The 17,845-nt window shown below is 42.3% G+C and overlaps 1 protein-coding gene across 3 annotated transcripts in view; it reads right to left on the bottom strand.

Moving 5' to 3' along the window:
• The window catches only part of CMIP (c-Maf inducing protein), a 605,118-nt gene that overhangs the window by 70,893 nt on the left and 516,380 nt on the right, over positions 1–17,845 (bottom strand). For all 3 annotated transcript variants that reach the window (XR_010026126.1, XR_010026125.1, XM_063141221.1), the window contains one exon: positions 9,604–9,729. Coding sequence is in view for 1 of the 3 variants with exons in the window: in XM_063141221.1 (XP_062997291.1) it covers positions 9,604–9,729 (126 nt within the window). In the remaining 2 variants the exon portion in view is untranslated. The remainder of the gene's footprint in view (positions 1–9,603; positions 9,730–17,845) is intronic.

The following is a 17,845-nucleotide window of genomic DNA, read 5'->3' as shown; positions in this document are numbered from 1 at the left end:
TAGAGAGAAGATTTAATACGCATTCTTCATTGCAACAGTGTTGGCCCTGTGGTGCAGGTGATATAGAAACTGTAACGCATGATTTGCTATGTTGCAATTTCTACCAGGATATTAGGAGAGAATTGATCATGCTTTTATTATCTATGTCCCTGGCAGAGACAAACTCTTCCATGTATCTAACTGTTTCACCATTCCTGCTATTACTAGAAAAGTTGCTAAGGGGTTTTTTTTCTGTTTAAAATACATTGAGAGCTTAATTAACCTGTTTTTTATTTGCTCAGTGTGGGTGGTACACTGTTCTATATGTGTTTGTATATAGATTTTGCTGGTGGGTGGGTGGGTGTTACACCTTGCTTTTTCAACCTGGCCATGGACTGCAATAAACAGATTTGAATTTGGAAAAGGATGCCCAAGCCTGCATATTGAATTAGGCACGACAAAGCTAAACACAGCATCGAAGACATGAGAACAGTGTACTGAACACCATGTTCAATTACTGGAAGTAGAGAGGTGAATTGGCAATCACCCTTTAGACAAATGGGCATGAACAATATTTATTTTACTAGCTGGTTAACACAACCAATAAATTAACAATTATACTAGGGTGACCATATGAAAAGGAGGACAAGCCTCCTGTATCTTTAACAGTTGTATTGAAAAGGGAATTTCAGCAGGTGTCATTGGTATATACAGAGAACCTGGTGAAATTTCCTCTTCATCACAATAGTTAAAGCTGCAGGAGCTACACTAGAGTGACCATTTTAAAACAGGGCAGGGCACCTGCAGCTTTAACTGTTGCGATGAAGAGGAAATTTCACCAGGTTCTCCATATATACAAATGATACCTGCTGAAATTTCCTTTTCAATACAACTGTTAAAGGTACAGGAGCCCTGTCCTCCTTTCCATATGGTCACCCTAAATTATACCGACAAGCAAAAACCACTAATGAACCCAGTCCTCAAACACTGTTGGTTATGCAACAATGGTGTCTGGTTTCTTAGACACTGAAAGGGCAGCAGCTTCTGTCACAGGAAGTTCCTGTCAGTTCCCACGGCTTTTACATCCACTTTTTCACTTCCTAGCAAGCTAACTTACACTAGGTCAGACTGTAACCTGGATTGCTCATAATGGTAATCCATGGTTTATTTAGTCTATGGTTAACCCATGGTTTGTTGTCCTGGCAAACAACTGAACAAACCATGGTTAGTTTTCTGAATCGCTGGATGATTTGCTTTTCCTCTTCCTTCGCCCACTTCCTCCTTGTATCTCAAATGTCTTTGTAGTGCTGTCGTAGTGGCATGTGGAGCAGCTGTTCTTTTTGTCTTAACCGCTTACCCACTGCTTCTGTAGCTTGGCGAAAAGAACCATGCCAACCCAGTCGTGGGTTGGCATTTAAAGATAACCCATGATTTAAATAACTCAAGAGTTCCCAACTCAATAATAAACCATGGGCTTTTTTTCTCAGTTGTTCATGGCTAACAAACAATGGTAGTGTTAGCACAGCTGGGTTTTCAAAACACAACAACCCAGAATTCAACAACCCATACCACGGGCTAGTGGTATGTGTGAACACAGCCTATCTATCCATTGAGCCTTATCCGAGCTGACTAGCAGTGGTTCTCTGAGGGTCTCGGGCAGGGATGGGTTGTTTCCGTCACCTGCTACATCAGAGGTGGGCTTTTTTTGGGGGGCCAAGTGCTGTATGCAGGTCAGGTGCCTTGCTTAAACCATCTTAGGTCTTCAGTACCAACAGGAAAATCTAGGGAAATTCTGCTACAACATAACAGACATTGTGCACATGAGCTGCCTTTCATCTGGTTTATGGCTCGTTCAGCATGTTTGCTGTAGCAACACAAATCTGGCTGCTTGTTCCTCAAACGCTAGAGTGAATTAGCAAGCTTCGTCTGTAGTTCTTTGGTCATTCTGAGGTGGGGGAACTGGACGTTCTCTAGGGATGAGTAACGATGGTAGGGTTTTGCCCCCATTTTGTTTTTGTTTTGCTGCCATTCTCGTCTTAGGTTTTCAGTTTCTGCAGTTTTCTAACAAGGATAGCATTTCACTTGCTGATTCTTATGTTTGCCGCAATTGGCTTGCCTTGATTGCTTTGTGCAATGTTTGCTTTCTGCAACGTTTGCTTTGTGACCTGCCTGCCTCATGCAAATGGGAAAGAAGTATATAAGAGAGAGAGGAAGAAAGAGGATGTGTTTGCACAAATTTATTATTTATTATTGTGTTTATATCCCGCCTTTTTTCCTCCAAGGAACCCAAGGCAGTGTACATAATCCTCCTCTCCATTTTATCCTCACAACAACAACCCTGTGAGGTAGGTTGGGCTGAGAGTCTGTGACTGGCCCAAAGTCACCCAGGCCGTAGCTAGACCTAAGGCTTATCCCAGGATCATCCCGGGTTCGTCCCTGCCTGAGCGCTGGATGCCCTGTGTGGCACTTAGATGAACAGGTTTGACCCCAGGACAATCCTGGGATAAACCTTAGGTCTAGCTACGGCCCCAGTGGGTTTCCATGCCGAGTGGGGACTAGAACCCAGATCTCCCGACTCCCAGTCCAACACTTTAGCCACAACACCACACTGGCTCTCAAATCATAGAGTCATAGAATAGCAGAGTTGGAAGGGGCCTACAATGCCATCGAGTCCAACCCCCTACTCAATGCAGGAATCCACCCTAAAGCATCCCTGACAAATGGCAAGTTGGGGTGTTTTTTTAAACGTGAACGAACCAGTGCGCTAGTTCACATGGCTTGATCACTCTCACTCGTCTCCTCCTGTTGTTTAGTGTGAAATAAGATCATCTTCAGCGGACTTTTCCAGGAGCCCCTGCCAAAGGAAGTGAGGTGGGTGGCTACCAAGTACAGGGCCTTTTCTCCTGTGGCACCCCGGCTGTGGAATGAGCATCCCAGAGAGGCTCACCTGGTGCCTGCGTTGTCCTCTTTCAGGCGCCAGGTGAAGACCTTTTTACCCTATTTCTTTGATTCTAAGATGCGCTTTTTTTCCCATATAAACATCTCTAAAAACGGGGTGCGTCTTAGAATCGCGGGTGTGTCTTAGGTTTTTTTTAGGTTGGTGGTACTGAAATTAGTGTGCATCTTACAATCAATGACGTCTTACAATCGAAGAAATACAGTATTTTCCCAGGCATTGTAGTCTTCAGTCTGTTGTTTTAAATCTGTTACTGTACTTTGAATCTCTGCGTTCCTACTAGGCTTTATTTTAGTTTGTACTTTTATGTTGTTGCTTTAAGCTATCTTGTATTTTATGATGCATTCTGTGGTTTCAATTGGTGTGAACCGCCCAGAGAGCTTTGGCTATTGGGCGGTATAGAAATGCAAGAAATAAATAAATAGTAGCACAGAACTCTGGCGTGTCCCTTCCCTGACAACAGATCCTGGTTCAAATCCCAGTCGTATTTTTTTAATCTTTCCCACTAGTAGTGAGAACAATTGAGCCACAAGAACCAGTACGCTGGTCCATTCACAGTGGGATGTGTGTGTGTGTTGAACCTTAGATTACCACTGCATGTGTTCCAGGCCAGAGTGTGAGAAAGAGAGAAGAAGAAATTAGATTAAAGAATGCTGAAAGCAATGTTTGACCATGAGCTGTGTGCAATTACTATTGTTTTGACGCAGAAACCTGAAAGCGTTAAGTTGTTGCTGCTGTTTTAATAAAGAGCTGTTCCACTACCAAGTGTGAGAAATAAATCTCTATATTTAGCAACTTATGCATCTGGATGTTTTCCTTAGGAAAGCCATGGTTAAGTTTCAGGCTTTCCATGACCTTGTAATATATAGTCTTGAAAAAAATATTTTCTAGGCAAGGGAAGGAAACTCTTAAAAAGTGGGTATTGGAAGCAGAGCCTAAAATAGAAGCAGGTGCAAAAAAAATAAAAAAATAAGGGGGGGCATATGGATGAAAAAGAGGAGGGGAGAGTTAAAAATAACTATAAACACAATTGTATTCCTAATCTAGCTAAACCTTTCCCCTGGATAATTCTTTTGACAGAAAAATAAAAAATAAAATCGCTGCACTTACTGAAAAACTGGCGAGCTGCATATTATCTGCAGCCATTGTTATGTTTATCAGGAATTTCTGTTCTGTTTGTTTTTCCTTCTGGGTACACCTGATTGCCTGGAATAGACTTTTTTAAAAAATAGCAACACTATAGGGCAGAACTCAGCCAAATTTAGAACTCTGCTTAAGCAAACACCCGAAGGGGAAAGTGTGTTCTTCTGAGAACTTTTCTTTCTAAACAGCCCTTAAACAATAAGTACAGGTGGAACACAACTTAGTTTTGCCACTGAATATTGTTATTGGTAAAGGATTGTTCGTGGTCAAAAATGCTTCCTGCATTGCCTTGTAATACTTACAACAGCCCTGCAAGGGTTTGTTCTGTACAGCACCATGAAAATTGATGGCGCTATATAAATAAATATTAAGAAGAAGAAGAAGAAGAAGAAGAAGGAGGAGGAGGAGGAGGAGGAGGAGGAGGAGGAGGAGGAGGGAGGTCAGTGTTATTAGCCCAACATTGCAGATGGGAAGAATGCTCCTACTGTGTACATTGATGATGCAATATAAATAAATAAATAAACAAATTGCTTGTGTCTCAGGTGATTTCATCCCCCATATCTTAAGCACTTAATATTTTTCTGATATATATGTATATAGATGATGTATCCTAACAGAGATGGGAAAAATGATATGTTTTGAAAACTGCATCAGTCTAGAAGAATTTCACTTTCACTCCTTTTCATAGAATCATAGAATAGCAGAGTTGGAAGGGGCCTACAAGGCCATCGAGTCCAACCCCCTGCTCAATGCAGGGATCCACCCTAAAGCATCCCTGACAGATGGTTGTCCAGCTGCCTCTTGAAGGCCTCTAGTGTGGGAGAGCCCACAACCTCCCTAGGTAACTGATTCCATTGTCGTACTGCTCTAGCAGTCAGGAAGTTTTTCCTGATGTCCAGCTGGAATTTGGCTTCCTTTAACTTGAGCCCGTTATTCCGTGTCCTGCACTCTGGGAGGATTGAGAAGAGATCTTGGCCCTCCTCTGTGTGACAACCTTTTAAGCATTTGAAGAGTGCTATCATGTCTCCCCTCAATCTTCTCCAGGCTAAACATGCCCAGTTCTTTCAGTTCTGTCTTGTTACTTAAAAATTTGCAGGATAGGGTGGCCCCTAAAGTTTGGTTAAATCTGAAGTCTTCAGCTGTGTTAGAAGAAAGATACAGGAATAGGAATGGCCAACCAGCTGTCGGCAAGGGATCCACAAGCAGGATATGGTGGAACAGCACCCATCCGCCCATGTCCCCCACTAACTGGTGTATATAGGCTTATCCATCAGGACTAGTAACCATTGGTAGCCCTCTCCTCCAGGAATTTATCCAACCCCCTTTTAAAGCCACCCACATTGGTGGCCATCACTACATCTTGTGGTAGTGAATTCCACAGTTTAATTATGTGCTGTGTGAAGCAGTACATGTACCTGTCCTTGTGGCTTAAAACAGGTGGAAGTTCTTGTACACAGTATCTATCGTCTTTTTTATATAATGTGCCGAGGGAACAATATTTGGCTCAGTTTTTAGAGATATATCTGAGGAGGTCCATCCACGAGACTGCAATCGACTGACTTTTCTATCTATAGTAATTGTTGTTAGGGGGAAAACACTTAAAAGAGAATGCTGTGCCTTGCGAAGGAAATTCAGAACCTTAAGTTTATGAGAGATTTTTATATCATTTTATATAAGGTTTGTGTACTTTTTATTTATTTTAGCTAGAGATCCAGAATTTTAAGTTCAGTCTATTTGATCTGGATTCATGTTAAAATTATGTAAATACTTTTGCACTGATATCTAGTACCTTGTGATGGTCTCACGATCCTTGCAAGTAAACAAATCTGAATCTCCTGTGTATACAAACCAATTTTTAAAACGAAATTTCACAGCAGTTGTATCCCTTGAACACATGAAATGCAACTGCAGACCATCACCGTGTGGCTGTTCATCTGTACAAATCACTGGGGAATGAGAGGGTCACTGGCCTATGGAAAAGCTGGAAGTCGCTGGACCCTGAAAAATATAATGTATGCTTCCGAGCCCTATTCAAGGTGTTGGTCTTGATCTACAAAGCCTTACATGGCTCAGGGCTGTAATACCTGATGGAGCACCTGTCCCAGCATGAACCTACCCATACATTATGATCAACATCTGTGGCCCTGCTCCAAGGGACGTTCAGAGGATGCCAACAAGGGACAGGGCCTTCTCAGTGGTGGCACCTTGAATGTAGAATGCTCTTCAGAGTGAGGTCTGTCTGCTGCCAACACTGTCGTCTTTTTGACGCTGGATTAAGATTATCCTCTACTCCCAAGCATTTGACAGTGGTTAACTTTTTATTTTCTTTTTAATCAGCTCCTGGTAGTTTTACTGTCAACTGATTTAATCTGATTTACATTTTTGAATGTTAACGATTTTATATTACGTTTTATTATGCCAGGATCCACCCAGAGAGCCTTGCTTATTGGGTGGAATAGAAATGTAATGGATGAACAAATGAACCAGCGCTCATGCTTTCTGTCCAAGGCAGTAAAATTAACTTACACGGGATGGTATTTGTGTGTGTGCAGGGGACTCAAATTGTACAACCTCCTCTTTCTCATCCCAGTGAAATCTGAGTGGAAAGAGTTGTGCACAAAGAAGATTGTTATACTTGTTTGAAATGGCCCTTAGAGACATCCATGCTGGGGTGATGCCGACGCCTGAGTGGTCCCTCCTTTGATGACTGCAGCATCAAGTGACAACTGTCACATCTGAACATCTTATCAGGGAGACAGGGGAACTGTTCCACAGGTCATGGAGCAAAATTTCCAAACTAACATTTGGAACACAGTTAGAAACAAGGATCAGATTCTAGTTTGGTAAGAAAACAAATTGAAACAGAGTTTCCCAATTCAGATGTAATGGAAAGCTACAGTTTAACAAATCCTGAAAGTTTTCAATGGCAAGCCACAAGAGAAGGAAGGAAGGAAGGAAGGAAGGAAGGAAGGAGGGCAGAGTGAGCACACAGGCACAGCGTTTCTTCTTGGTCTAATACACTATAGCTGGGTTCAGATGACACAATAACCAATAGGTTAGTCAATGGTTGGTTATTGTGTTGTCTGTCAGGACTTTTTTACACCATGGCTGGTTATTCGGCTGAAACAACCAATGCTGGGCAGAGTTGACTATTTGAACAACCATTGGTTATTGTGTCGTGTGTTGGGCACCGTCGACTATTTCGTCACACACCGTTGGTTATTTTTGGTGAATACAGAGTCCCCTGGCAAGAGTGACAAAGCAGCTACTGCTACTCTAGTCCAGCCAGCAGAACTCGCAATGGCTGATGGGATACCAGCGAGAGGGCTGGGGGTGGAGAAAGGGCAAGGGATGTGTTAATCAAACACACCGTTGACTAATAATCACCTCGACGCTGGCCTTAATCCATGCCATGGTTGACTATAATCATGTTGTGTGTGGAGTACCCCCTCAATTATCAACCCACCATTGACTATTGTGCTGTCCAAACGCAGGCTATGATTAATTAGACCAAGATTGCTATATCTGAAACAGGCCACGGTTGCTACATCTGAAACATTGCATTGCCATGGGGATTGTTCACGTATCAGTGACAAGATCTCAAGCAATGATCTCCTAGGTCAGTCTTTCCCAGTTTGGGCCCTCCAGATCTGTTGGACTGTAATACCCAGCATGCTGGTTTGGGGGCTGCTGGGAGTTGTAGTCCAACAAATCTGGAAGACTGACTTAAATACTCAAAAACATGCAATTTGAAACCTTCGCCTTTCATACTATTAGCCTTTTATCAACCACAGTTTTCCTATTCTAATTCAATTTAGTATTAGGACTCTTGTATGTTAAAACAACAACACAGATTCCTATATATCTTTACATAGGAAATGTGTGATTTGTAGATGAACACAGAACTCAGACCTGAAGCTGTTTACAAATCTCACCTTTACTTTATATTTTGGCAAAAAAAAAAAGAGGAAACAGAAGCTGCAGTATTCTTTGTCTCCCCTACCTTTGCCTAATTACCTTCTTCATTGTGTCATGCCTTAAATATAACTTTTCCATCTGAATCCCCCAAGTAACTGGCTTCTGTTCTCGTGTTCTACTCCTGACTTGCACTGGGACTGTATCCAATGGAACCTGCTCGCATGGGAAGTCCATTCTTTCGGCGGCCTCTGCAGCCAGTCACGCATCGCGGATCCAGACGCAACTGCTCCAACGGAAAACAGACGGGAGCGATTGTGTCAGCCCTACGATGCCAGCTAGCCAGCAAGGGAGCCTCGCTCAGCCCCTGTGAGAGGGATCCAACATAAACATTCATGGCAGCCCCGGACCCTTTCAATTCCATTATCAGCGCTGATGAAATCGTACTGTGACCTCAGACCTTCAAAAGGAAAACATCCGAGCAAAGTGTTCCGCTTAGAGGCCTGTTTCTCACAACTGCTATTCATGGGCTTACAGATCAACAACAGAAAACACGGCCAGCCGCTGCAGATAAAAATCTACCAGGCCTGCCAAACGCCCTCTACACTTGGCCTGGAGCTTTGAATTCAGGGTTCCTGTACCATCTGCCATCATAAACAGACCACCACCACCCCACTTTAAAAAAAAAATCAAGCTGGGAAAAAAATGAGAATGCAGATGAATACGGATTCCAAAATAAACGTTTCATTATATAATACTTTTTAAAAACAAACAAAACAAAGCCGCCAGTCCTGCTTGTGGGTCCCCGGCCAACAGCTGGCTGGCCACTGAGTGATCAGAGTGCTGGACTAGATGGACCCTTGGTCTGATCCAGCATCAGGGCACTTCTTACGTTCTTATTTATCCAGAATATTTTCTGATGTGATATTGGAAATGATTTTGGGCAGATTTAGGGCGCAATCCTATCGCAATGCTTATAAACCTCCGAATTCAGAGGCTTATGAGCACCCAGCACAGAATGAGAGGAGTGGTAGATATTCACTGCCTCTATTGCTCCTCCCGCTGTGCGTTTTTGCTATTCGTTGAATCCACAGGTAAACAAATAATTGTTTTCTAGATCCTGCAAAAAGTCTTTAAGAAGTTTCCGTTCACACAGTTGACTATCATGTTGTCTGAATGCAGCCATTGGTGGGGGAATCTAAATTCAGACAGCAGAGATGCAAAGCTCAGCAGTGCTCCCCTTGCTGCTAGCATGTCAAGCGAAAGGTTCTATCCTTGCCATCTCCTGAACCTGCTAAACTTTCTATGCACAGGGGATTATTTCTGCTGGGTGCGTTTCACCCTTCCAGACCTCCATCTTCACACCGCCTTTTCCATCAGGTTAGGAAATCACCCGAATGGCCATCTCCATAGACAACACCAACGGACAGCTACGGGGCCAACCAAAACCCAACCGAAGAGTTTTGAATGTTACGCTCCCTCCACACGTGTTGGCAAACAAGCAAACAAGTAATCCTTTGACAGTTATCAGTTCATCTTCGCAAACAAGAGAAAATGGAAGGATGTCACAATGGGAACAGCAGAGAACTGTTCTTTTGTGTTTACTGTACCTGCAATAAGACTGTACCCCCAGGGATGGTAAGCTGTAAACAGTACTTGGGCGCATTCTCCCAAGACAGCAGCTGAACATCTTCAATTGAGCTGTAGGAAATTGAGTTTTCCATGTACCCAGTTGGCTGCAGGGAAAAAAACAGAAAGGAGATAAAGAAAAAAGATTAAGTGATTGAGCTTCGCACATCAAAAAGAAACCAGCAAGGATTAAGTCAAGAATTGTACAGTTCTTTAAAACTGACCATTTAGCCAAACCAATGTGAAAAAAGGGAAAAGAAAAAGAACTGTAAGAACATGCGCTAACCCATGACTAAACAAACGTTTTGCACCAGGGCAAGCCAAATTCTGGGCAAAGAAAAATCCTGCATCCTGTATACATCATTCAAATGGAGCAGACATACACCGTTTTCCTCGTTTTGTGTAATGTCTTCCATGCGGTTTGACTTATTTTACATCATGTATTTTGGGCCTTAGCTAGACCTAAGGTTTATCCTGGGGTTGTCCCTGCCTGCTCCTGGGATATCCTGTGTGTCATTCACATGAACAGGGATGACTCCGGGACAATCCTGGGATAAACCTTAGGTCTAGCTAAGGCCTCAGTTTTGCTAGGCACAGAAAGGGGCAAGGAAATAGACAGGGGAGGGAGTCTTGACACCACTGACCGCTGGTTTCTAAGTTTTCTGCAGGAGTTGCTCACATATTTCCCTGTGGGCTAGCAACTTGCTTCTTATAAACTTGCTTCTCAGGATGCTGAACTCTACTGTGACTAATAGCGTATTCTGCACCTAGTTGCAGTGAAGAGGGGACCGGTCGAGAAAGATCAACAACTATGTTTATGTTGGAATGGAAACCTTTGATAGAATATGTGCAAGAGACAGAGGAAAATGATGTATTTGTTTGTTTGTGGATTTTAGTATTTAGATGGGGAAAGAAAAGGGGGGAGAAGAAAGAATGAGAAGAAATAGATTTGATTGATGTATTAATTGTAATTAAAGAATTGTAATTAAAGAATTAAAGAAAAATGCTGCTCCATTTTACTGCTTCTTGTATTGCTCTGAGCTATTATCATAATCGGAACCGTTTTTCTTATTGTATTTTAAATAAATAAATAAATAATATATTTATTTATTTCTTACCCACCTCTTCCTCTGGATCGAGGCGGGAAACAGCATTAAAAACAATATAATACATAAAACTAGTTAAAAGAGTGTATCAAACCAATACAATATTAAAATAACAATCACGACATCTTAAAATTCTTAGGTTTAAAATTCATCTGGGTAGGCCTGCCGGAAGAGACTAGTCTTTATGGCTGTCTTAAACTCAGAGAGAGCATTAAGCTGTCGAATCTCCTCTGGCAGGCCATTCCAGTCTGGAGGTGGCAGAAGAAAAGGTCCTCTGGGTAACAGTTGCCAGTCTAGTTGTGGCTGACTGGAGGAAACCCTTCCCAGAGGACCTGAGTGTGCGGGGCGGATTGTACGGGAGAAGGCGATCCTGCAGGTAACCTGGATCCAAACCATGTAGAGCAGTGATTCCCAAACTTTTTCAGGTAACTGACCTCTTGGTTACACAAACTCATTCCCAGTGCCCCCTACCCTACACTATAAAAATCATTATTCAGAATAGCAGTTTTCAACGACTCACTAAGGAAGATAATAACAATAAAATTCAAAACAGTAACAATTAATTGAATATTTATTCAAAATCCAATTACATTTTTTTAGTTTATTCAATTAAACATCATTGATGAACTTGATCCAGTAATATCATCTTTTCAAAGTCTGATAGTCATTTAGCAAGTATATTAGATATTACATTTAGTAACTAGGGTAGATTTGATTTTGATTTGATTTGATTTATTGCATTTATATACCGCCCCATAGCCAAAGCTCTCTGAGCGGTAGAGTACCTCACTATTCTGTAAATTCTTAATGTGATGGATGGGCTTGATGAAGTGATACCAGTTTTCCAATGTCTGGTTTAAAGTCACTTAACATGAGTCTTAAATCACCACGTTTAGTAATCTGTTTTGCAGCCGGCGTGACGGGGCACACCAATCAGGGTATGTCTCTTCATTAGTGTTTTGGTGCTTTTGAAGCATTTCAATTCCCCGTTAAAAGGACTCTTCTTAAATGGTATTAATACATTTGTGGATTCTTCCCCTGTATGGCTTGGGACTAAACTACCTTCTCCCATAAAAATTTCGCTGGGTTTTAACAGCTTCTGGAGGGCACTTCTTGGAAAAGTCCACCTCGAGTGCCCCCCCGCCGCCCCCTTGCCTCTTAACGCCCCCCTATGCAATCCCACCGCCCCCAAGGGAGCAGTACCGCCTACTTTGGGAACCACTGATGTAGAGCTTTAAAGGTACTAACCAACACTTTATACTTCACCTGGAAACTAACTGTGATTCTAATATTTATATTAAGGGATTTTATTATATTAAGCGGTATTGAATTATCACAAATAAATAAACTTAAAAGAAAGATGAGGAAGAGAAGGTAATTTACTAAGTCGAGCCAATGAACATTGCAGCCAAAAAGCTGGGTGCAGGGGGTGGGGGAGAGATCTTTGGATGCTTATTTCGGATTAGCAAGCGAGCAACACAAGCGAATGTCTCTGTTACACTGGACTCCCTCCCCTCAAGCACACATGGGATCAAGCACACATTGCTTATGGCTGAATATTAAACTTGTCAGCAACTCTTCGGCCTCCAAAGATGAAACCTTCCCGTTTGGCAGAGACCAAGCATTTGGAGACGCTGCAAACATCTTTGAGGTGGTTACAGTGGAGCCAAAGCGGAATGGCCACAGTGCAGCTATATTTCAGATGGTGGCTTTTGCATAAATTTATTCATGGCAGTGCTCTTAATGTGCATCTTAATGTGCATCTTCGCTCTCTGGATCTCTGCATTTTCTCTTGTATATTACTTCTGCTCGGAAACTGTTCTGAGTTCCCTGTGGACAGAACAGCAGGTTATACATTGCTCACTTACTAACAAAACTCCCTGAACATAGAAAACTAGCACATCAGGGAGAGCTCTACCCTTCTCCCTGATCTGCTAAGCGATCTGTGTGCAGAGTGTTTTGTTGGGAGCACCCGATCCTTTCAATTCCATGGATTACAAACCTGTTCATTTTGCTCTGCCCTCCCCGTTCAGCTGAGGAAATCATCCCGATGGCGAAACCATCTCTCAACTAACAGCTAACCCTTTTCCTACCAACCACAGTACCAAATAGACATCTCAGGACAACTCTGGCAATCAAAACAATGCTCTTTGCAACCAGAGGGGGGGGGGGAACATTCTCCCCTAGCAACATTTCAGAATATATTACTGCACAGTAGAGCCTTCAAGCAATGTGCAATAACCAGGGGGGAACACTTGGGCAGTGATATTTAACTACGAAATTTGAGGTGTTATAAATGTCCCCCTGTTTTAATCTGAGAAACCTTAAGAAGGGAAGCTCTTAAATGTTAAACATGTTGCTTTACGTCTCTCAAATCTGCCATGCTATCACTGCACGCCTGTAAAATCCCTGCTGAAATATTATGGAATCCCACAGACAGTATCACAGGCAATATCATATTGCTTCTTTCGAGAGGCTGGTGTGGATCTTGTTAAGGTTTGTGTGTGTGTATTGTTTTGCTTAGTTTGTGTTTTTGCCATCGTTGCTGACTCTCCTGAGAGGCTAAAGTCGTGCTTAAACAACGATTTTTGCTTTAAAATTCCCGTATCACGCTGCTACTCACAGGAGGAAAAGTCCCCACCTCCTTCTCCTTGCTCCCTTCAAACAAAGAGCCCTGTTATGCAGGAAGCTTGATAACCTTCTGTTTATTCATTTAGCCACAATATAATTCCACACTCGCAATTGAAGTCCCGGGGGTTTCTCCTGATACTGTACGTCATACGCTACCTACTGGAGAGCAATTATCTTGTTCTCACAGGAAGAAAAGACCCAAGATCCTTTGGTGATCAACCTTACCACCACCGAAGGAGTATATTAAAACTTCCACAATCCCAGGGTCTGTTTTGCTCAGGAGATTATATCTAAAAACACAGGAGCACCAAGAGGGAAAAAAAAGCATTGGGAGGTCACCAGTGGGGGCGGGGGGACATTTTCCACTTTCTAATGAGCGCCACAAGTGATACCCACTTTCTTCAAACTTTAAAAAGTAATTCAGGCTACTATGTGCTCAGTGAACAAGCAGGAGTAGGAGTTGGTAGTCCAAGTTAACTCCTTGGAATATTCAAGATAAGAACAAATTACTTTCACAGTATTCAGGAACCAAGGAGATATAGGCTAGAGGTCTGAAAGTGCCATCTCTGCTGCATTTTCATGTGGTCCCTGAGGAAAACAGAGGAAAGTACTGGGGAGATAAGGTTTTCTTAGATGCTCACGCTACTTGCTGAAGACGCAAGCCATTTTTTTCATTGGGAATTTTATAACTTAGAACTGAAAAACTGCTTGTCTCTTCAGAAGGCAAAGGCTTCAGTGAACCAAACATTTCCAAAGAAAGAAAGGAAGGAAGGAAGGAAGAAATTTGGAGTATATACATTCTATAAATATTCTTTATTTTTCCAATATTAAAGGACAGAGAGTATGTGTGCAGTTATTGTAGCAATGCTGTTTGATTCCAAACGTACAGCTTTAATATTTGCTTTTTGAAGACATGCTCATCTTTCACTGGGTAGCTAGATAATATTAATGTAATTAGATGTTATACTTAGGTATTTTTTTGGCTATGTATACCAACTGATACTGGATTACAGTTTTGTGCTTGGGATTTTGCACTCCAAAATGTAAAAGTAGTAGTTAAAAGAGGAGAAAAAAGAATAGAAGAACAACTAATGGAATCAAATAGAAAGAGTAGGTTTCAGAGTGGGTGGCAAGAGGACAAGAGTCCTTCCAAGCATGCCCCCATGTGATAACTGTGAGGCAGGGGAGGGTCAGACATGGCCAAGAGCCGTATGTGTCCCGCCATACTCTTATGAGTATGCTTTGCTGAAGAGGTAAGCAGTTTTTCAGTTCTAAGTTATAAAATTCACAATTAAAAATGGCTTGCCTCTTCAACAAATAGTGGGAGCATCTAAGAAACCTAATTTGGGACCACCACCCCACATACAGCAAAAAAAAAATGGCATTTTGTTTGCAAACTAACCTTGTCCTTTCTAAGAGTCCATAACAGTTTGCCACCAAGTTTTGGTGGCAAACTGCCAGTTTTCTTTTTGCCACCACGCCACCAAATTCAGCAACGCTGTGGCAGAAGGAGCGTGGCCTGCAGGGCTGTGTTGAAAGTGGCCTCTGCCCCACCCCACCCCCAAGTTGCCCATCCTTGCTGTAAGGTAAGAATACGTGGCCGCCCACAAATACAGTACAAAACAGAGTAACGGTCCTCAAAGACAATGTTTTAAGAACTACTGCTGTAGGCAAGGGACAAACCAGCAGGAATGTCTGGAACAATGGAGTGAAACAGAGCAGAGATGTTGAGATAATGTCGGCAGCCACAACATAAAGAAAGCCCGACTGGATCAAACTGAAGTTCCAATTAGACCAGCGTCCCGTTTCCACAGAGACCAACTAGAGGCCTTTAGGAAGCACACCCAATTAGCACATGCACATACGCACATGCTGTTGCCTGCTAGCAACTGGCCCTTCTGAACATGGACTTTCCACACAGTCCTCGTGGCTAATAGTCATCAATCCATTTCTTTCCCCCTGCAAATCTGTCTCATCCCCTTGTAAAGTTATGTGAAAAGCTAGAAGGCATCAGAGTATCTTGTGATATCCATTAGACGTACTGTGAAGAGGGTCGTTTGTCTGTCCTGAATCTACTGCCAGTCAGTTTCAATGGATGATCACAAGTTGTAGAGTTCTGAGAGAAGGAGAGAAATGCTCCCCTATCCACTTTCTACAAACCATGCTTTTTTTTTAATAAACCCCTGTTATAAAACCCTTCTAAACAAAGAAGACACCACACTCCATTTTCTATAAAATGCTAAAGAAACATAATGCTGGGTGATGTCTGGAGAAAGGGCCTTCTCAGTTGTAACACTCTATTTATGGAACTCCCTTCCCTGGGGCCATCTTTGTTTTTGGTGCCAGGAGGAATGGGTTTTTTTGTTTCGTTTTCTGCCCTGATCTTTTAATGCTGTTCTGATTTCATGCTGGATACTTAAAATCTTCTAGATCTTCTAGACAATTCTCGACCTTGGTTTCCTCAATGTTGTTACACTACAGCTCCATTTTCCCCAGTCAGCATGGCGAATAGTCAGGGATGGTGTACATTGTAGCCCAACATCTACTATGATAAATAAATATAATAAATAAAATCTGGGACTCAAGGTTAAGAACATAAGAGGAGCCATGCTGGATCAGACCAAAGGTCTATGTAGCTCAGCCTTCTCTTCCTAGAATGGCCAACTAGATGCTCCAATGAGAAGCTCACGGCAGGACACAAGCACTGTTGCCCAGCAACTCGTATTGAGAGGTATCAACGCCTGATACTGGAGATAATGTATAGCGATCAAGGCTAGTAGTCATCGATTGCCTTTTCCTCCATGGAAACGGCACTGCTGGCTGGCCACTGGTGGCTTGTCGTTTACAGAATGGATCCCACAGCTCTCTCAAATCCAAAGATGACACAGCCGCTTGGTGGAACACCAAACCCATGTTTGGAAGCCCCCAATCACATGCAAAGTGATTCAAATCAGGCTCCCACTCTTGTGTACTCGCTGAGTAGCACTGAGCTGGACGGAGTGCCAGGAAACAGCTCACGCTGTAGGAAAGTCTGCAGCCTGAATCACTGGTTCCTTCTGATGCACACGCTAGTTCTGGTGACCAGGATTAGCAGTGCCAATCCACATGAATCGCGGTGCTTGATAAACAAGCTGCAGTTTGTGTACGTCTTTTCCTAGAAGATGCAGCATTTGGGAAAAATTCACTTCAAGGCCTATCGAGGGGCTCAGTTTTCATCGCACACGAATTCATTTGCTATCAACAAAATTCACCCATTGATTATATTTCTATACTGCTCTATAGCCTGTCTGGATGATTTAGAACAGTTAAAAGCATTAGAAACACAAGATTGTACAAAATATTGGACACAAGATTTTGGTCTGTGGGTCTAAACTGGGCAAAGAACCAGAGAGTTGGAGGAGGCCTTGTAGTCCAATCCCAGGGAGAAGGGAGAAAAGTTCTTAAAGGAGAGGAAGGAAAGCCGAAATCGTTTGAGACGACGAAAATCTGATCGTATTCGTCAATTAATCAAGTGTGCAATTAACTGCCGTGTGCTGCACAGATGCCCTGTAAAGTAAAGCCAGGGTTCTAAATCACGTAGGGGGTTGACAGCAATATAAACTGATCCTGTGGCAGAAGTTCACCACCAACGTGTGATTGAAAAACATGACAGAGGAGGAGGCTGATTTGCACCAGGGGAAACTATTTCCCCATATTGCCCAGTATTGCATACTCTGATCAACAACAGCAAAGAGAAGGTGTATTTTCATCACCTGCTACCTGGTTGTCTCCCGCTGAGCCATGGCCCTTCCTGCGTGGTTATTATTACCTATTATTACCTATGAAGCTGAGAAAGACAATGGCTGGGTTCGCACATCACGCCAAGCCATGGCTGGGATGAAGAGTGGAAGGATCTGGCAGGGTCATGCAGAAGGCAGCAGTCCTTCAAGGTAGCCTGATGCTAAGCTCTATAGGTAGTAATCAAAGCCTTTTGAATTGTGCCCTGAATCGGACCTGCGGCCAGTGTAGCTAGTGAGATATCCTATCTATTAATAGCAAACTCATTCTCCAGGTGAGGATAGCCAAAACAGCACTACCCATGCACAAGAATTGGGAGGTTCATGGGAATCAGGGTGGATAAAAATCAGAGATTTTTTAAAAAATAAATGAAAAACAGGTTTTTTTTAAATTTAAATCAGATTTTTTTTTAATTTAAATCGGATTTTTTTAATTTAAATTGGGGTGGTTTTTTTTTAATAAAATGCTTTTTGAGGGAAAAATCTATCTAAAGATAGTTTTCTATTTAAGATTATTTAAGTTTTCTATTTAAGATGAATAACCAAAGGTTATTCATCATGAAATAAGGATTAGTTTTTAATTATGTAGCATGAGGCTGTTTAAATTTTTTGGTAAATGAATTCCATTAATCTATTCACAATGTCATGCTCTTCCAGAGGTTTCTGTAAGATTATTTTTCTCCTTCCAATAAAGTACAGCAGAAAAGTTG

This window comes from Elgaria multicarinata, chromosome 14 (assembly GCF_023053635.1).
Source record: "Elgaria multicarinata webbii isolate HBS135686 ecotype San Diego chromosome 14, rElgMul1.1.pri, whole genome shotgun sequence".
NCBI lineage: Eukaryota > Metazoa > Chordata > Lepidosauria > Squamata > Anguidae > Elgaria > Elgaria multicarinata.
This window is presented reverse-complemented; position numbering and strand designations above follow the sequence as displayed.